General features: G+C 43.7%; 1 protein-coding gene across 3 annotated transcripts in view; it reads right to left on the bottom strand.

Annotated features, from left to right (window-relative positions):
• The window catches only part of APBA2 (amyloid beta precursor protein binding family A member 2), a 1,219,434-nt gene that overhangs the window by 228,318 nt on the left and 969,354 nt on the right, over nt 1-21,762 (bottom strand). For all 3 annotated transcript variants that reach the window (XM_086958387.1, XM_086958390.1, XM_086958389.1), the window contains one exon: nt 20,353-20,472. In XM_086958387.1, coding sequence (XP_086814513.1) covers nt 20,353-20,472 — 120 coding nt within the window. The remainder of the gene's footprint in view (nt 1-20,352; nt 20,473-21,762) is intronic.

The raw sequence follows: 21,762 nt of genomic DNA, 5'->3' as shown, positions 1-21,762 counted from the left end.
GTACTTTGGTTTTGTCAGTGCTTATTTTCAGCACATTTTGTAGCATTGTGATAGTGCGAGAGTGCTTTTATTAATAAGGGGAAAACGCCTAATTTAGGCATGGTTTAGTTAGTCAGACTAGACCCCAGTTAGCTTGAATTGATATCCGTTAGTATTTGCAGAAAGAAATGTGCACTTTTATTTTACATGAACAAGTCTCTGCACATACATGTTTCTGTGTGTTTTTCTATTTCAGAACACCAGAGTAACAAAAGCCTTCTCCATGGTCTCTGTATTAATAGATTGTTTTAATTTGTGCTGTCAAGGTAGCTTTGTGTATGATGTTCCTGTTTTTGTCACTGTAAAGTTCTCTTTCTTGATTCTTTTCTGTGGACATTTATTAGTTGAACTGTACATTGTATTATATAAATGTTATGCCATTTCCTTCATTTTCTGTGCACATCTCATTCATAAATACACAGTGAAGTAGGTGTTACTAAATGTATTCTATTGAATGTATCTTTTGTATTTAAATGCTCATTGGCTTGCTAAAAGGAAGCATTCCTACTTCAACCCTATTGTGCCCTAACGTAACGCTGAATGTGTGTAGCTTTTTTGGTTAAAACCCTATTAAAGGTGATGTTTTTGGGATATGCGGCAAACGTTTAATCGGAGGACTCTGCACTAGTATTTTTATTGATTTATATTTAAGAGTTTCTGTGAATTTCTAATTGTGCAGACTCTATGGCAGTCTTTTCATTTGCTATATTTGGTTCTTGGTATTGATTTGTGCAAGTTGGTTCATGATTGACTAACTACTTCTTGTCTTCTGGATTGATCTTAATTTTTAATAAAACTATACAATTTATCTTGAAAGTCTGTCTCGTGTGTGTTTATTTGTTTGGCCTGGATTCAGTCTAATGAAGACTCAGTTAGTCCTGCTCCTGCGTCTCAACCTTATTATTTTGGTTTTATTATAGCATCAACAGCAGCGTCATAATTCTAAAGTATCAGTATCAAGAACAGGGGTCTCCAACAGGTCGATCGCAAGCTACCAGTAGTTCTCTATCCTCTATCTGCCACAGAGTAGCTCACACATGATAATTAAAGCACAGTGCCAAGCTTTTTGTGGGGCTAAGGAATTTGAAAATGCAGGAACATGTAGGCCACTCGCTTCTGAAATATTTTTTTGTTTGTTTGTTTGTTTCTTTCCTTTCTTTCTTCTGCTACTTGGTTCCTTCTTTCATTATTTCATTGCTCCTTTTACTCACTGTTTCATTTCTTCTTCTTTTCTTCACTTTCCTATCACTCTCTTTTCTCTATTTCGTTCTTTTGCTGCACACTTTCTCCTTTTTTCTTCATTCTATCATTCTCAACTTCTTACTCACCTTCTCTTATTTGTCGCCGTTCTTTATTCTTCTGTCTTTGTTTTTTAATTTCTACCTTAATTCCTTTTCTCCTTTCCTTCTCTCCCTTGCAATCCCTTCCTGTTTCTTTTTTACTCTCTCATTCCTGAATTCTTTCCCTACCTTCCAGTTTTTCTCTTCCTTTCACTCTACAACTCTGTTTTTTCTTTCCTGGTCAATCAATCTTTTTCTTATCTTCTTTCTTTGTCCCCTTTATTTGACTGTTTATTTCTTATTTGTATTCCATTCTTTCCTTCCCAGCTTGAACTCTGCTTGCTCTCCTTTTCTCTTACCTTCTCTCATTTTTGCTTCTTACTTGCTCTGTGCTGTTTCTTATCTATTTCTTCCTCTTTCTTTTTCTTTCCTCCTATACTTTTAATTCCTGTGTTTCTTTGCTTGCCTTTTTTCCCTTTTATTTCTTTCTTCTTTTTCCTTTGTTTAGCTTCTGTTATTTTTTTCTTTCTTTCTTTGTCTTGTTTATTCTTAGTCTTTCTCTTTGTTATTCTGCATACTCTCCTGTCTTTTTTTCCCATAGTCCTTACTTATTTACTTCAAAAGTTTTATATAGCACAAAAAACACCCTTGAGGGTATCAGAGCACTTTACAGGTGAGCGAAAAAGAGACGAAACCTAATCAAAAAACAGGGTGGTCAGGAGTGTGAGGGCAGGGACACACCACGTCAGCAAGGGGCATACATAAACAAACAGTCTAAGGCATGGAGAATAAAGGAACAAGGCTAAACAAAGCGTGTTACAAAGTCCTGAAGGAGTGGCTGGGGGAAAACATTTTGTTTTGATTGTCCTCATCTTTCTTCCACTCTTTTTTTCTTCTTTTGTTCTCGTTTCTTCTTTCTCCTTCTCTTTCGCAAGCACTCTTTCACCTTTCTCTCTCTTACTTTATGTACCCTTATCAAACACCCTCATATTAGGTGTTGCTCAGGATGGTTTTGGATCACCAGAATTAGCTTTCACTACAGAAAAGGTTGGAGACCTCTGATCTTGAATGTTATTATTTCACACCAGGGAAGCCCAGTTAATACACGGTCAGGCATATGATGTACTGTGTCTTCTGTTCCTACATAAATATAATCTGCAGCGATTACGCAAACTAGTGTGGTGGTTCCAGACAACTGCTAATAAACATTTTTGTACATTCTCTTTTGTGTGGCCTTATGTGTCATTGAGGCAGACGGAAATTTGAGTATTGTACACTCATAAATTCATTACGCCAAAGTACTGTCTAAAATAGGCTGAGATTGCCATACACATGTTAAAAAAAGTAGAGTTCAGTGGGGAGCCCTGTTGTGCCCCATGGTCCGGTGATCTCAAAGATGACTGAAAAAGAGAATGATTCACTGCTTGACAGCTATCAGCTAAGTAGGTGGCAATCCAACCCAATTCTTGGTTTTGAGCCCTCCAAGAAATAGCCTCAATACAAAAACACTGAGAGACATCATATCAAACTTCTGTTTTTTGTTGTTTATTTTTTTCTAAATAAAAGTATCATTAAGTGTTTGACCTGCTAGCCCTGGGGTGGTCTTCCCTCCAACTTTTTGCCTTCCTCCTCCATTTTGTGTGACTTTGTTTTGCTGGCCTTAAGAGTCTGTGCACTTTACCACTAACCAGTGCTAAATGTGGATGCTCTCTCCTCTAAACATGGTAATATTGGCGTATTCCCAGTTGGCATATGTAGTTTACTTATAAGACCCTAGTAAAGTGGCACTACATGTGCTCAGGGCCTGTAAATTAAATGCTACTGGTGGGCTTTCAGCATTGGTTGTGCTACCCACTCAAGTAGCCATGTATTAGTCATTCTATTGCAGAATCTGTGTGTGGAATTTTAAACTGTCCTTTAAATTTGGCAAAATCAACCTTTTTGCCAGGCCTAAACCTTCATTTTTAATACATATAAGTTATGCCTAGCGTAGGCACTGGGGGTCCAGTGGGCAAGGTACAATGTATTTAAAAGGCTGGACTTGTGCTTTCAAGTTTTACATGTTCTGGTAGTGAAACACTCTTAAATTAACTTTTCAGTACTGCAATGCCTATCTCTCCCATAGGATAACATTGAACTTGTGTTGCTGCATTTTATAAGTGCAATTTCCGAATGGGAATAGATACCCAGTTTATGTTTGGTATCTATGGAATCCCAATGTAGAATCCTAACTTATGGTGACGTTGGATTTTAAATTGTACTTCTGAAAATGCCACTTTTAGAAAGTGGGCATTTTCTTGCCTTAGCCATTTAGTGTGAGTAACTTGTCTCTGGTCACATTGCTAGGTGTAGCTGACAGTTGAGGTTTGTGTATTCCTCCTAGACAACTACATACAATACAGAGCTTAGGTGGGTGCCGGGATGGGCCATCAGTAGCATGATGGGAGGGAGATCCTTGGCCCAACCTCACTTACACCTGAATAGATGTGTCCTGTCTCCACACAAAGGGCTGCCTATCACCCTGTAGTTAGTCTGGAGCCAGGGCAGGGAAGGCAGGATGTCTGTGGACTTCAAAGGGGAACCCCGAGAAGCTTCTCCCCCACTTCAAAATCACAATTGGGTATAAATACTGACCGAAGACAGCAACTCTTCAGTACACTTCTGAACCTGTGTGGATACTCTGACAGGAAAAAAGGACTGTTTTAGCTTCTGAAGGAATGCCACTCTGCTGGACTCCTGCTTTGCTGTGCTGACCGGCTGCCTGGGTGAGAAGGCCTAGTCATGCATCTCTTAAAACCCTGAACCCAGAGTGACTTGAAGGGCTAGTTGGCTGGCCTAGTCCTGATCTGAAGTCTCAGGGGCATAACAGGCTCCCAACTACCTTACATCTGCACCTGGACTCTGCCATCTGTGAGTCTACCCTGCCAAGCCTTGCCACTCCAATCCTGGACCATTGGAAGTGGGCTTAAGGTGCTTTGCCAGCCTCTGTGAATCCAGCACAACCAAAGCGTCCCTGTTGTGCGGAACAACCCAGATCAGAACCGACTCCTCTTTGCTGCTGTGTGGATTGAACCTGCTGCAAAGAATCCCATCACTGCTGCAGCTCTCATTGCCTTCGGAACCATCACTGAGTGATACATCCTTGGCGTAGGCCCCTGCATCTCTTATTGCCAGCAGTCTCGACAATGATGCAGGACTCCACATCGCAGCCTCTCAGCTCCTTGGAACCGATGCATCACCCTGACTGCACAACGCATCCCTGATTCTGGTCTTCGCATTGCAAGCCCTAGTCGACAGGATCATAGATGTAAACAGGACCTCACACTCCAGTCTCAGTGCATCCCAGAACCGATGCATCGCTTCAGCTGCGCAACTGACGCATCTTTGACATGGATCTGTGCAACTCTCCACAAACCAGGATTTAAGGTTCTCTGTTCAGTGGGCCAAACTGGGTCCCTATAGCTGACCTGCGCTCCATTGCGGTTGGTATGAACTTGTGACTTTGTCCCTGACCGGCAGAACAAGATATCCACAGTTGACGCTTTACACCTTTCTGCGCTATTTCCTCTAAAAACTGTAAAATTCAATATCTCCAGTTCTACTAATTGCATTTTTGTCGTTTGGTCTTGTTTTACTTATTAAAAATCACCCTATTTTCCTAAGACTATTGTGGATTCCTTTTGTGATGTGTTTTCACAGTGTTACTGTTTGAAGTGTTGCACAAATACTTTACACATTGCCTCTAAGTTAAGCCTGACTTCTCTGTGCCAAGCTACTAGTGGGCTGGGCACATGTTAATTTAGGGTTTTCTTGTGCCTTACTCTGACAAGTATTATGGTTGTTTCTTCACTAGGGTTTACACCCCAGTGAACCGTCAACCAAATTTCTTACACAATGGCATATTTTGAGGTTAAAGGCACTTGACAACACCTAGGGTAGGGTCTGGGAAGGGGTGGCACCTTGAGCCCAATAACTCTCCAGTCTTGAAAGTGCTTCAGAGGAGGTAGGGCCATTGACAAGGTTGTTAACAAGTCACTACCTGAGAGCCAAAGAGAGTAACTCCTTCAAAAAATAATAGGGGGCAGATTTATGAGGCCGTTGCGCCTCTTTGCGCCACAATTGCGTCACTTTATTTGACACAACTGCAGCGCAAACAATGCGCCCTATTTACAACGTGAAGCATCTAGGAGATGCGTCACGTTGTAAAGCACTGCGCCATAAGGAGGCGTTCCTGCGCAGGGGGGGGCGTTCATGTGCAGGAACGCCTCCTGAAAGTGGCTGAGTGAAATCTATGAGATTTCACTCAGTCACTTTCAGGGCAATGCTGCGTCAAAACCCTGCGCCTGCTTGAAGCAGGCGTAGGTCTTGACGCAGCATTGTGCAGATGGTGTACCCCTGAGCCTTGCTGGAGCTGCGTCGCGCTTGCAACGCAACTCCAGCAATGCGCCACATTTCCGGCATAGATGCGTCACGCATCTCTGCCGTTTTTGCACCATGGTGCGCCGCATTATAAATGCGGCGCACCCTGGGTGGCGGAGCTGTGGCGCACGTTAACTGGCGCATCCCTGGGGATGCGCCAGTTAACATAAATCTGCCCCTAGGTATCTAAGACTGTGCAAAATGAATTAGAAACTTGCTCTCTGTGGGTCTTTCCAACTCTAATTGTCTGCCACTGTGTTGTAGGGGCTCCTCACCAGGCAACGCCGTGAAAGGAGCCTATAAAGCCGTGCCAAGTGCCATGTATCTCATGTTAGAATAACACATTTGTAGTCATTTTCCCGCATTACAGCAATTCCTGAGACTGTTACGCAAAAGAAAGGTGTTCTGAAGTGCGATCAAAAACTGGGTACTCTCAGTGTCTAGTTTTGCTGGGACAGACGCATAAAAGCTGAGCTCGTTTTCCAAAGGCCTCAATATGGCGGTGGAGTACAATAGGAGGAATAGGATTCCCAGTATATTTTGAGATGGAAATATCCTGCTACCACAGAAACTCATGCAAGCCAAACGAACTGCAGACATTTGAAGACCAAAACTCAAAACTACACACCCGCCTAATTAATATAAAAAAAAGCACCCCCTGCTCGAACCATATTATCAAACAGATGTGGATGTCCAGCCCCAAAATGAAGCTTTTAAATACATGCCAAACACTGGGTCAGTCTCAACTGTAGTAAATGAAGGGCCTAATTGGGGCCCCTCTCACATCCCGTATTCGGCCTCGGGTCCCACTAGCAGAGAGCCTGGACAGACTCTGTCAATTGATCATGATCTGATCATGCCTTTAATTTGATTTGTTGTCAGCCAGGGAGGCGCAGGCTGGCCATTGCTAAGGCAGGCAATCTCTGTTCACTTTATTGTTTCTCTGCTGCCCCGCCCTGCAACAGGTGTCCAAACTACGCTCTGGGTTGTACCATGGTACTATAAGTGTGGGTGACATTATACTGTCAGCGAGAAAGTGTCACTCATAATTACACTGAATTATGAAAATGTCACACACAAGCAATCTGGAAACTTGGTAGCTATGCATACTGTGTGACATACAGCGGTGCTGTGTCAACTGGCAGGTCTGGAGGCTGATAAGGCGAAGCCTGGCACAACGTGGTGGCCCTTTGATGAAAGCGCGCATGATATTACTTCCGCTAACCATGGCATCTAACAAAGTGGGGAGCCACTGTGTCCACAAAATTAGGATAATGTTGAGAAAATTCAGTATTATGTACAACGTTATCATGTATTAATTGACACAATTTGCAGATTTCAAAATGACGCCCTCATGTTCATCAATTTTATTATAAAGAAATCGTTTATCGCAGTCGTTGCATTTTTTTATAATTGCCCTCATAAAGAAAATTTTGCAAGTGTCCATATGAAAACCAGCTTTTCACACGTGGTGCTATGCTGCCATCTAGAGGCTATTGAGTGATACTTTATTTTTTAAGTACATTTGAATAAGGCAATACTGGGCTCAAATCGAGCGGAACAAAAAGTATCTTTGTAAATTATGGACTGAAAGAGAGGTTCTTAAACAGAACGTGTTTAACTTGCTTATGACCGGTTTTCCAGCCTCGTATGGCTGTGGGACAAGTAACTCACTCTTCTGTCGTGGCTGTCGACTTTTTTTTTTTTTTTTAGATTATCCCCCCATTGGTCTACAACACGGATGACAATACAATACACATATATCCAATAGAACTGTGTTACAAATAGAAAAAAATGTTGACGAAAGAAAATGGTGTTTGGAAACAAATAAAAAAGTATTTGTAATGCAATAGGTTTCACATTTGTGAGTTACAGTTATTTGCTTTGTAAATGAAAATGCCTCCTTATCTATGTGTTTTGGTTGGAGTGGATGTATGTGGTTTGGTGGAATGGAATTATGTGGGTTGAATTGGAATTATAAGCTGTGGAATTGTGTGGTATATAGTGTATTTGTGCAGCGGAATTATGTGGCACGGTGTGCAGTGTAAATATGTGGTAGTGAGAGTCCTGGAATTACGTAGAGTAGGATTGTGTTTCATAGTGTGTAATTATGTGGAATGGTATTTTGTGTTGTGGGGTGGTATGTAGTGTAGTTTAATTATGTGATGTCCTGTTGAATTTTGATGAGCTAACAGCAAGTGGGACGTACGCATCTTTCACCATGAGGGGAACGGCCAACGCAATCCTGACTCTGCACTTACCTGCCTGCTGTGAGGGGAACGGCCGCCAAGAACTACCACTCCCAGAACCCCCTCAGCCTGTCGCTATCTGTGATGCTGCGCAACACGCCTGGAGGCGTGATAAAATCAGCCCCAGTCTTCCGCAGCGCGGGACGCACGCAGGCCGCGCCCGGGCAAAGTCCGGGCCAAGGGCAGGCCCGTCCTAGCCCGTCGGTGGCTGGATTAGGCTGGGCCACCCCTCTGGAGTTTGAGATTGTTTAGTCTGGAACAACGTGATCCCTGGGGCAAGTACTTTTACTGACAACAAGCTGACTCTTTTATTTATTATTTTTACATTACTGGTAAATCACACAATTATTAAGTGATTGTTTTTATTTAAGTAGTAGTTTGTTGGGACCGTGACTAACATGGGTAAAAGAAAATTAACAGCTAACACTATTGCGAAGCCCAAAGATGCTAAAATGGCCCTGCTAAATTACCTTACGGGGGCTGTAGGTGCTATAGAAAAGAAGATATCCTGTGTGGAAGAAACCCTAAATATAGACGCACAGGGGTTACCTAGTATTAGCAAGGAATTATCTCTACCTGAAATAGTGACAGACGAAGCGCGCTTCCCGGGAACTTCACACTCAGATCTATTAAAAAATGGGTGCACCCAGATAATTGCTGACGATATCTTTATTAATGAGCTGGATTCTGAAACATCACCTCCATCAAAAAGACCTTGTAACCCAAGATCAGCTGAGTCACTGGATAGCTCCCCACGAGTAATTTCCCTGGCCCCCCAATAATAGACCATCTAAAACCAACCCGAAAAAACAGCAAGGAAAAAAGGTAATGTCCAGTCTCAAAAGGGCAATGGAATTGAACCCCTCTCAAAATGAGCCCCATAATGAAAACGAGAATATGTCTAAATTGATCATGGAATTATCAGAGTACGTGAAACAGTCTATCAGTACTATGGAAGGTAGATTAGAAAAAATTTAACTTGGTCTGGAGAAAGTTGTAAGAAACCAGAGCCTAATAATGAATAAGGGGAACGTGTGTGGAATGGACATCAAAAGTAAAGCAAGGTGTAAAACCTATTTCTATTTCCCCTGTAGCATCTGACAATAAAGATAAGTGTGGGTCAGAAATACACACGGGCGAGTTATGAACATGAGCCACCAATAAAAACTCGACCAATTAACTCTGATACATACGACAGACTATGCAGTCGACCCAGTCTAAATCTACCCCCGCCAGCTTCCCCCTTCACAGTGATTTTAGCTAACGTCCCCGCCCCCCACCCAGGGGAAGATGAGAGATGGATATCACTGATGAACAAAGCCATTTATTGCTTAGGGAACAGAGCTGGACTGACTAAGGAAATGTTTAGGGAATTCAAAATGGTCAGACGTGTACCTTGGGTTGGCAATAGTATGAAAAGTCCTAAGGGAGATTGTGTTGTTTTGGTGTTCCTTCCTTGGTAAGGGAAATTTTATTTAGAGTCAGGGACAGAAACATTACTGACTTAGGTATAAATGTTCTGCCTTTGGGTTACTTTTACCAGCCTAATTTTTTAACACAACAAGAAGGAACCCAGCCCCCTATTCAGCCTATTTCTCCTTTAATCTGGAGGTGGCAAATAGAGTCAGGCCTCTCCAATCCTTGGATGCAAACGACTGACTACCTAGTCAAAAAGAACAGAGCAATACAGCAAAGGATGTGGTAAATAGGATAATACATGTTGTCCGCAACAATTTTCCCAGCACGGATCTGATGGTCAGTGTTGGACTTGGCCCTTTTGGCAGGTTCACCCCGAAGATTTTTTGCATTTGCCTAGCCTGTTTCTGTAACCTGGTGTTGGTGATTTTAGGCCTCTGCGCACTTTTTCACTGTGGTTCAGTGTAAAGTGCGTGCGCTCTCTGTGTATGTGGGGTGAGACTGGCCTGCCCTCCCATAGGAATGCATGGGGAATATGTGTGTTCCTGATAGTTCCTGATGTTTGGGGAGTGCAGGGTCGGGTTTGGTATGTGCAAACTCGTGTGAATAAATGCTGTGCGATGATGTGCACAAATTTATTGTGTCTAGTGTGGAAGTGCCACTTCTAGAAGTTGGCATGTTTTTGCAGTGAATGTGAATTGATTGTCTGGCTTGTGATTGGCTGGAGCTGGCTGGTGTGCCTGGCTCCAGGAGTCAGGATGGGTCTGCCCAGTTGGTGAATGGAGATATCTGCATGTTGATGGAAGGGAGGAGTGCACCTGGGACCTGAATAGGGCTGGGCAGTATCTCCACAATGCTGGCTCCACCCCCTGTGGTGTGTCTGATGTCCCTGACCCATCCTGTGAATAGGCAGAGGGTCAGAGCGAAACAAAGTGCTCAAGAACCGGTTGCATCTGGTTCGCCCCTTGACTGCACCTTTGTAGACAAAGGATTTCTGTGGATAAAAAGGGGCTGTGACCCCATGAAAAATGTTCTTGTTTCCAACTTGAAACTACCAGGGGTGAGCTGCTGCTGGGGCCCAGGGGAAGGCTTGCCTCCCTGGGCCCTGCCCAGCACCTGGGTGCTTGATGGTCTTTGTTGCTGGGACTCTCCTACCCTCTTCACCTGTGAGGACTGTGTTGCTGGGACCCTTCTTGCTGTGGGGGTCATTTCTGGGGCCTTTGGTGGTTTCTGTGCCCCCAGCGCCTTGTGAGCACTTTATCTTGATTTGTGGGCAGAGCGCTGTCATTTCCACAGAGGGAAGCGCTCCTGCCCTCTTGTGCTCGGTGCGGGTGCCCACCCTGCTTATTTTGAAGATATTACTAGCAGGAGCCTACCCTGCTTTGCACCCTGATATTTGGACGGAGCCTACCCCTCCTTTTTGCATCTTACCCTTATTTTTTAATCTGCACGGGTGCCCACCCCGCGACTTGACCGAGATTGCTGCTTCCGCCGCGGCCCGCCTGGTTGTGGGCGGGGCAGCCGGACGGAAGCGGACGTGACGCAACCAAGTGTTCTCGCAGGGCTCCCCTGTCAAAGGGAGAGCCCCGTGGTTCGGGCCGATAGCAGAGAGCCCCGGTCCCAGGAGGGGGCCCGGGTGAATCCAGAATGGCGGCCGAGGCGGCCAACGGCAGTGCGGGTCTCCCAGGAGTCCAGGGGAGCCCTGCAGGAGAAGCGCTGCTGAGTCCCGAGTAAGAAGTTCCCGCCCGGACAGGCCAGTGAGTGCAGCTGGCTGGGGGGAGCAAAGCAAAGGCACCACGCCGGTGCCTTCCTCAGATCAGCCCCGCCTGGCAGAGGGCTGCCCCAACGATGAGGGCTATATTACTCCCCTTAGTGTGCAGGCACAATGGCAGTGACATTTTGCAGAGCGGCCCGATGGCAGCGGGCCGCTCCATGGACAGGGGGGCATCGTCTGTCTGCATGGCACTAGTAATAGGCCCGATTCTTTCCGAAGCCAATGCGCTCCATGGGGGACACATGTTTATTTCTGGAGCCTGAGGGGCTTCCCCCTGTTTTGCATATTACTTCCAAGGAGACAGGTGTATCTTTAGAGCCTAGAGGACTCCAGCATTATTTGTTCAGAGCCTAGAGGGCTCCAACGTTTGGCAGTATTGGTTCTAGAACCTAGAGGGCTCCACCCTGTGGCGCAGTTTGTCCTAAGGGGCAGTGAGAGCCCATGCCACAGTTCACAGTTCACAGCTGCCCAGCAAGTAGTGGGCAGCTGCACCGTTTAGGTATTTCCTTTCAGGGGTCATGTGTTCTTTTGGACTCAGGAGTGTGGTGCACTCCTCCGCCCCTACCTTGGCCTTTCACAGCTTCGAGGACTTAGTGCCAGCTGCCAGAGGGGTTGGCATGGGGATAGGGCGCAATGCCCTAATGTGATTTATGTGCTAGAGTGATGTGGTGCTAGGAAATGTATTGTGTATAGTATGTTTTGCGCACCCTGTATCTGATACCTCTAAACTGTGGTTTATGAGGTTATTTTGCATTTCATGTGGTTATGCTAGTGAGATTGTACTTCACTGTGATTTACGCCCCTAATGTCAGTTATACTTAGGAGGTAGGGTCTAATGTGTTTAGACTAGTGAGATTGCATTATGTGTTTATGCTGGTGAGGTTGGCGCAGGATGTAATTTGCGCCTGAGGTGAAAGTGCATAATGTAGTTTATGTTACAGGTTGAGGTGGAGTACAGTGATTACCAGTGGTTACTGGTTGTAGGTTTATGATCTATTTTTACTTGTACCAATTTCTGCTAAGTGCTGATTCTGACAGTGGCCCACGTGGCCCTGTCCTGTGTAAATAATCCCTTGTGAATAGTGCCCGTGCCAGTTGGCACAATGTATATTGTGTGATTACTATCTGATGTGTTTTGAGAATACAAAAGTTATTTTTATATAACCTTGTGTGGAGTTCCTTTTGTAGTGTGCCTGGGATGTTGTTGCTGTGTTCGTGCGCAAATGCTTTACACCTTGCCTCCGGGATAAGCCTGTCTGCTCGTGCCAAGCTACCAGGGGGTGAGAAGGGGTTATCTTTGGTGTGTAACTCCTTTGCCCTGACTAGAGTGGTGGTTTCTGCCTGGCTTTGGCGTAAGCCTTAGCCAACCAGAAATCCCAGTTCTAACAGTCAGCATGACTAAAGAGGGAGAAGCGTCTGGGCTAGACCCTGTGATTAGGGATATTTCAGACCAAAATATGTCTAGTAATCCCACACAGACAGAGCAATCTAGTCCAGAATTAAGTCAACAGATAGAATCGGTCTGTGGATTAAATTCCCCGAAAAAAAGTATGTGTTCTATTCTGGAACATAGCAGGTTTACAAAACAAAGTTAACAATCTAGCATGGTTAGAGTTTATTGATACATTTTATATCCTGTGTCTACACAAGACTTGGATGATAGATGAAGTTCATCTGAATAGATTTAAGACCTACCATACCCCAACAATTCACTCAATACACTGGAGGCCAAAAAAAGGGATATGTGTGTATATTTCTAATCTGCTGAGTGTATCAAAGATTGAAATGATACAATCTGACAATTATTACCAAATAATATTGATTTGCATAGACTCTGTTTGGGGAGGGGTTTTTAACGTTAATTTGTGCCAGCAAGCTGGGCTGGGGATCTGTGGGAAGGAGGTAGAAGAGGATGTATTTCCGATTCACTTTGAGCACACTTCCAGGGGGGAGATGCTCAATTAAATTTTGTTCTCACACAATCTTGGGTTCACCAACTGTCTGTGCTCCCCGAATGTGGAGTTTGATTACACCTTTATTAGTAGGGGATTACGATCTATAATAGATTTTATAATTGCTCCTAACCTTTATGCTAAATTAATCACAAACTATAAAATACATTCAAATGTACTGAGTGATCACCTGCCCTAGAGTTTCAACATTTGTCTGCCCACTGCTGTTGAATTATATTTAAAAAACCAATTGGCATGGACCAAAAACATCTCCCTTGCACATTTAATTGGATATACTTTACGTTAGTCCAGTCACAACCCTGCAGAATTGAACAAGCAAATTATAACAAAGGCTTATGATTTAATTTTAACGTGTCTGGGGGATACTACCTCCGATGGTAATATTTTGTAGGCTTTGTCTGAAATCCCCTAGATTATCCAAAACCTGCTAACAGTGGAAATAAAGGGTATATGATCCTGTCAAAACGGATGGTTTTATTCCCATTGTACAAAAACATATACATGACTTACGGAGGCTTTCCATAGGACTGTGAGAGATCAGGAGAAAATCTGAGAATGTAGAAGGAAGTACCATTTGGCCAAAATAAACAGAAAGAAAGAGTTAAAAGACCTAGCTTGGGATGCCCTTCATGAAGCATCTCTGAGCAAAGATAGCTCATCATTCTGGAGGGCAGTTAATGCTGCATTCTTTACCAAGTCTGACGTTGCGACATTAGCAGTCGCAATTGACGAGAAAACGTAGAGAGATTTTTTCTCAAACGTGTATATATTACAGGATAATGCAGATAGTACCACGGACACTACAAATAGTCAGGGGGGAGACCCTTTAACTTTTCTGCCAATTGAACTCCATTTTAATCACGTAGAGGTTACTGTGGCAATTAACGCAAGCAAGGGCGGCAAGGCTCCCGGTCCTGACGGGGATGTATGTCAGTACAACGCGATCTTTTAGATTGCGGTACTTGACAACGCTGCCATTACAACGCAAGCCGTTACAACGACTTGCGTTGGAGGGCGTGGATTGTGGAATATTATAATTTTATATTCCAACACCAGTCCACGTAACAGTAGGGAAGGTGTTGGAATATAAAATTACAATATTCCTTAACCAACAGCGCCATCCAGCGCAAGTCAAAGTAACGGCTCGCGTTGTAATGGCAGTGTTGTTAAGGTAGTTGTAAACAATGTCCCTATTGACCTATTTAAGTTAACACCTTCACTATTGTCCCCCTAATAACACGGATTCTCCAACCTTGCTGCAAGAAAGGTTTTATTAAAACTTGGTCTGAATCCGTTATAGTACTGATTTAAAAAAACAGGGGATAGGGAAAATCCAGCATGCTACCGTTCGATATCTCTACTCAATTCCCTGATGAAGGTAGCAGGAATGATAGTCCTAAACACACCTGGGCAGAGGAGAATATTGTTTTAAGCGACGTCCAATATGGTTTTTGAGAAGGCCTCAGAACAAATGGTCAGGTTTTAAATTTAAGTATCTTAATAGGAAAATACACATGGAAATTTTATGTAGCATTTGTAGACCTCACAGCCGCCTGTGACTGTGTTATACACAGCAAATTATAGGATATTCTAGCGGACTTGAAGGTTGATCAGGTTTTGGTCCAGTTTCTAAGACAACTATATTCAAGGGTCACCGCTAAGGTGCGATATGGAATCAAAGGGGAGTGAACTGCGTCTTTTAAAGTGGAGAAGGGAGTGAGACAAGGTTGTGTCTTGGCGTAGTTCCTGTTCACTTTACATACAAACTCTTTGGAACAGGAACTAGCAGGAAAGGCCAGAGACCCACCATACATGAACAAACGTCTGATTGTCTCCCTTCTCTACACAGACGACGCAGTACTCATGGCCCGCATGCAGCTTGGTCGGCAGAAGGCCTTTGCTTCGTACACCAGTTTTATGGATGACCTGGGACTCAAATAAATGCCCAAAAACATTTATTAAGACCTGTGGGCAGGGGAGGAAAAAATGTAGCAGTCTCCCTTGGTGTCGTGTTTGATCAGTCAGGTTCATGGGGGCCGGCAGTCGAGGCAAGGAGCCTTCTTTTTCTGAAGTAGACTGCAGTTGTGGTAAATTTTTGAAGGAAAATGGGCAAAAAACCTCCAGGTAGCCTCCTAAAGATATATCAAGCAAAATGCATGAGCATTGCGACATTTGGGGCGGGAGCTTGGGGTTTTCATGATGTATCTTCTATACAATGTGTGGAAACCACTTTTTTAAGGTGTATTTTAGTAGTACCTGTTAGTTTCCCGGTTTTTAACTGCCATAGCGAGTTGGGTATTTCCTATATTACAGATGTGATTAAAATAAAAGTACAACAGGTGCTTCTTTGGAACCGTGTTTGGACCTCCATTTTTACTGGCCTAAATAGGAAAATTACCAAGGACTCAATGAATTTGGATTATGCAAGTAAGATTACTTGGTTGAAATATGTTAAGAATTTCATGTTTAATTTGGGGCATCAAGAATATTACACTTCTCCAGAGTCAATGAATTCTATACCAAGGAAGGATCTTAAAGCAATTTGCATATCCCATCTTGAGTCGCTAAGAATGGCCACCGAGATAAATAAATGTATGGTAGTCCAACATCAAATGACCTTAATTACTTATAAAAAAATCAACCGTACCTTTTATGTTGTACTGGGGGATATTATAGATATCTTTTAACATGTTTTAGGTATGGCATCTTTCATCGTCTAATTAGCTATCCAAGGATGAATGATTGGTCCAGCAATCTCAGCCCAATTCCCTTGCAACAACATTTCCCCTCAAACCACTATCCACGAAATTTTATTTTGTAAATACTATGGAAAGGATAGATCAAGATGGATTATGACCCTGTTAAAGGTGGGGTGACGGAGGCAATGTCGTCCTGCCTTTTTGTATCTACAGTTGCTGGATAGCGTGTATTGTATAGGTGTTATGGCCGGCTTTCTAAAGAACATCTTGAAAGCAAGGAAAAGAATAAATAGCTAAAATTTCTATGTAAATGAACTTGTCTGCTCTATTAGCTGTAGGGTTGCCCTGTTCTTAAATGTATTAATATGTTCAGCTTAGCATTGTTTTCATCAAATGAATTGTGTATATTTGTATTTTATCTGTTTGCTTTTGTGATTTTAATGGCTAAAATCGAATAAAGCATATTCTGTTTCTGAATTTTGTGCATAATGTGGAATTTTTGGTGTGGGTTGTATATATGTGGTGTGCTGTTATAATTGTAACAGTTTAATAAATTAATATAAGCTAAAATTATAATAGCACATCAAGGCCATTGGTACTGCCAATTTGCAGTTTTGGCAGGGGCAGTGGGTGGTGCTGGTTGCAGATGCATCCTAAGTATACCTGGGGTCCTGGCACTTACTTTTTCTTGTTTTAAATAAAACAAGAAAAACACCAGTGACAGGTCATCGCTGGTTGTTCCAGGCTAGTGAAGCGTGCTTCAGGGCCGCTAGCGGAGCCCTCGAGATCAGGTGGAACCAGTGACCGCATCTTGACGATGACCGTTATTTCTGAACTATAGTCCGGCTCAGGAAGGAGCAGGAATCAGTTCAGGGGAGAGGGATGACTACTGCCTGCATGTTTTCCAAAGATCTGACCTATTGGCTGTGTTATTACTATACTATCTTGCTTCTGGTTGGAGTGCATGTACTTGTTGCAATTTAAGCTAATAAGCACACAGGGCTGTGCAGCAACTAAATGGGAACATCATGAGATAAAGTCCTATCTCCTACTTTATGCAAGATAACATAAAACATGCATACACGGTATGTGCTCCCAAATAACTGTGTGAATTCAAGTACGTGCCTCGAGTGCGGACGAGTGTGGACGACTTATATTGTTTACCGAATGACAAAGCTTCAGATGTTTGGAACTAATTTAATGCTCATTTTATCAGCAAATCTGTGAAAAACAGAACCACTTGTTAAATGGCACAAAATGTCATCCTAATCCCAAAGCAGGGAGTGGAAGTAGAGATGTCATTTACTTATCATAAGTAAATGTTATGCTTAGGCATATATTCATTAAATGGAAATAAATGGCTGCATTTGAGCTGTCTGCTCTAGATGTCTGGTTAGTGGGGGCAAGTTTAACAAGCAGCGAGGCCATTCATTATGTTTACTTGCAAGGAAGTTTCCTCACAGTTTGAAAGACTGGATCCTCCTACCCCCTTTAAGCAATTTTATACATACAGCAATCTTGACCCGAAGGTATTGGAAAGGTTTACCTGAGCACCAGTTATATTACGCGAAATCAGGTTCCTTTTTTTAGGCAAAGGGAGATTAAGGGTTACATGTATCAAAATTGTAAATTGCGAATACCTAATACAGATTTCCTGAGAATAGCAATTAGGTAATCGCAGTAAACCATGAATGAAACTCAAATAGTTTCAGAAGGCAATTCCTAGGGGTTCGCAAATTGCTCTACCTCAATAATATTAACGAGGTAGATTGCAATTAGCGACCCCTTAGGAATCACAAGAATGACGGGGATGGTGACCTGCTGAGGTCAGCAGACCACCATGTACGTGATTGCTTTTAAATAAAGCTTTTTTTGTTGTTGTAAAGCAGCCGGTTTATCTTAAAGGAAAATGAGGTGCTTTACAAAACAGTAGCGGTAGGGGTCCTTTGGGGAGTCTTTCCCATATGCGAATGGGGTACCACCTACTTGAAGTAGGTGGTAAAATTGAATGTTTTGCGACCGCATTTCAGTCACAAAACATTCCTACATACCGATGCGATTCGGTATTTGGAAGGGACGCCATAAACACCCCCCTTCCTAATAGCGAATCGCAAACCCATTTTGCGATTAAGTAACAGGTTACCGAATCGCAAAATAGGGTTTGCTGCATCTGAAGAGCATTTTTTGCATTCGCAAACAGGCCATTTTCGAAGGCAAAAATGCTTGATGCATGTGCCCCAAAGGGATTTTCCCTCAATCGCAGGATTGTGAGCTAACGTAATACTCGAACCTGGTTCGAAAATTTGTAGCTCTGAGTTTGCACTTGCCCCAAAGCTGCTCCAATCAAGTTGAGTGCTTGAGGATCTTCCAGTGTCCGCATGAGAGAGCCACCCGAACTGGCTTGCTCTTTTCCTCTCTTGGGAGTTCTTTTGGCCGCAGAGTCACAGAAAGGTATCTTAGTGCTGCAGTGCTCACCAGCATCCGTGTTGTGGTGCACTGGGGCTCACTTTGGCAGAGTGGTGTGGTGCTGAGATGAAGCACTGCGCTCGCTCCTCAGAATTGCCAGCATGAAACCATGCCCCACACGAAAAAAAAATTTATATAGCCCCAGACACAGAGCGATAAGCTCCAAAGTGGAACGATAAAAGTGGTACGGTGTTGCACCGTAGGTGTTAACAACCAACTTAGTGGAGGGACAAAGAAGAAAGTTTACCCACTAGAAAGCAAGCGTTTCTAAATGACGATGCAAGTTACCAATAAAAATCTAGTAGGTGGGCTAGAAACCCATACACCGAATACAGCATGTCGAGAGACAGTGCACGCGCGCCGCTAAGGTTCAACCTAAAAATGATAATGCCTTGGTCGATGAGAAGAAAACTTAGTTGTATCATACTATTGTCATGAGTTCGCTTTACACAACTTGTTTTGGAGAGCCCACTAAGCGAGGTCAGTGACGAAGGTGGGCACAGTTGCCCAAGATTGTGTTGCTATGAGCACATATATGGAGAACAATCCATGATTTCAATAGTTAAACCATCAAACAAAACGATTGAGCTTCAGTCTAGATCTTCCTGAAACTGAATTGCAGACTTGCCAATTTCTAAAACCATTTCAATGTGTGTGAGGAGGATGAGCAGGAGAAATCAAGGAGACGGCAGCATCAGGATAGTGGCCAGGGCCTTAGATCAGAGGCATGGAAACAGAGGCATGGGAGCAAATGAAAGATAATAAAATTACCCCAGTGCATCCAGGGTGGATAATTAAGAGGCAGCCATAATTGGTGTGCAGATGGCCTTGCATTCATCTGGATCTCTGTGCCAATTCTCCTACTGAGCGATTGACAACTACACAGCTACCTGTAGACCAGTGGCTTAGCTAGACACTTTGCCGCCTGTGTCAGTCCCTGCCTTTGGCTCCCTACAGCTGCCGCATGTTGGAGCGGGGGCGGGGGTGCTGGCGATGATTCCTGCTTTTGAAATCCTACGGTAAACGCATGGTTGGGGGGAGGCCTTCGCCCCCCCAAAACTCGTGCCCCTACCTTGCTACTCCAGTGCTGTAGGACGTTTCCGGATGGGGCTGTATTAGGGAAGGGGTTACTGAAAAGTAGAGGGTTTTATGCTGAGCACTGTTTAAGTGACCCTGCTCCACACATAGTCCACCGCCCCACCCCATCAGAAGAAAAATCCTCTGAGGCTACTGCTGATGCTCTGGGGATGGTGCAAAAGCTGTAATGGAAATCAACTGTTCACATGAGCTGGAAAACCACTCTGTCAATGGTCTCCTGCTCACTATTTCTCTCATTGTGTGATGTCAAAACTGTGTGACACACATCGGCATCACATTTGAGTTAATTGAGAGGAAATGCTCCAAACACTTATGTTTTGTAAATGCCTCATGGGCCAGACAATACAATATGGCTGGATGTCCATCTTACATCATTAGAGCATTAGGTCAAAAGGAAGTATCTTTCCTGGAAGTGGAAACTTGAAACCAGTTCCTGGAGCAAGATACAGGGTGGGAATGGTGGATGGGATTACAAAATGAAAATGAGAAAACGTTTAACATAGATTCAAATTTGAATGATTTGTTAGCAATTCAAGGTGAGTTATATTTAATGGTTTCAGCAATTGTGTGCTGAATAGAAATGTATGAGTATGGCGGAGCAGTATTAGAGGAAACCTCTTATGTATTCTTAGATGCCTTTTTGATTCTGCCCCTAAATGACCAACTCCCCATTATAAAATTACAAAAGAGGGCACAGTCCTTCCTATGTGCACGAATTAGATGTGTATTCTCCCTGCACATTCCCATTTTAGATATTTTGTGCACAATTCGCAAATACATTTAAAAGCGCATACAAAAGTGTTTAAGGAGTATTAACCGGGCAATGGCCAAAATGAATGCTTCAATGACATCAGTGTATAAAACCTCTTCCATCACCTCTCAGCAAGACGTCTGAAAATATTCTATTGTAAATATCTACCTCAAAAAAAGTGTACTTACAATTCCATTCTGTACACTAAAGCCCAGTTGGTACTTGAGATCAGGACGCTTTATAAGAACCGTGGTGACGGGAGGACAGCTGACGATGTTCAATTTAACCTGCACTTGGTTCTTCAGACCCTGCAAAAAATATCACATTTTTAAATTGAATGCTGTGAAACACTTTACTAAGTAAAAAAGTGATATATAAAAAATGAATAGTACATTTGCACTTTACTAAGATGTGTTATCATCCCCTCCTAACGCAATGGTGATCATTAGCTGACTTTGTTGGATGAAAGACTGAACTGGAACTAAGAAGACAGATTCAAGTGAACTGAAGCTCTCTGGGCTGGAGCTCAGCCCTCTCAACTGTGTGACCACCTTCCAGCTAGATTGTTGGCCTTGCATTGTACATGAAGCACTGCACTTGTTTCACCTATAGGGCTGCATTTCCAGCAGCTAAGGATGGCGTTTTGTAGGATTTTAGGTCTAACCGGAGCGAGGCTAAGCACAGATACTATATATCTCAGTATTTAATCTATACTACTATTATAAAGAGAGAACTTGCACCTTTTGGCCAGGTGAACTCGGGAACCACAGCGCCAATCTACACACCCGATACATCTATGAAAATGTCAGGGTGTGTAGATGGACATAGGCTATATAAATTAAAAAAAAAAAGTAAATTAAAAAAATTAAGTTTGAAAACAAAGTAGTCCCCTGAAAGTAGCGCCGGACTTGACCTAGCGCTGGCCACGACGCGACGTGCGTGAAGACGCGCTGCGATGTGCGTGATGATGATGAAGGAGGAGCGGCGGCACGGGTAAGGAAAGGGAAAGTTTGAGCTTTTCATAAACTCTCAGTGCGAGACTGTGTGATGCAGGTGGAGGAGTCCCAGGGGGGGGCCGGGGGGGGATGAATTGAGGCAGACAGACGACATGTTGATGGCCTTCCTAACGCGTTGGAAAATGTCGGAGCGGGAGTGAGTCGGGGCGGGAGTGAGTCGGGTCGGGAGGGAGTCGGGGCGGGAGGGGGGCCTGGTCCGTGCATGGGCATGCACGGACAATGTCGGGGAGGGCGGGGGCCTGGGCGGGCGGTTGGCCCTGAAGCCTCATTGCCCCCAGGCAACGCTGGGGCGGCTGCTAGTTTGTACATAAAATGTGTTGCTTCTAAAACTTTTTCTCAGCAGGTAATGTGAACGGAGGGGGAGGTAGGCGTTACCTACAGCACCACTACTGTCCAGAACATCTGCTTACACCTCCATGCTGCCTGTGAGCAGCATGCACACCAACCGGGATAGAGAGCAATTGTCCAATGTCTATTTCCATGGTGGCACGTGGAAATAGAAGAAGGTTCGCCAATATCATGAAATTGTGAAAAATCTAAATATTGGTTGTCTTGCTATATCTTTAGCCACTGGAAATAAAA

The sequence above is a fragment of the Lissotriton vulgaris genome, chromosome 2_1 (genome assembly GCF_964263255.1).
Source record: "Lissotriton vulgaris chromosome 2_1, aLisVul1.2, whole genome shotgun sequence".
NCBI classification, from domain to species: Eukaryota; Metazoa; Chordata; class Amphibia; order Caudata; family Salamandridae; genus Lissotriton; species Lissotriton vulgaris.
The sequence above is the reverse complement of the archived record's forward strand: the minus strand, read 5'-3'. Positions and strand labels throughout refer to the sequence as shown.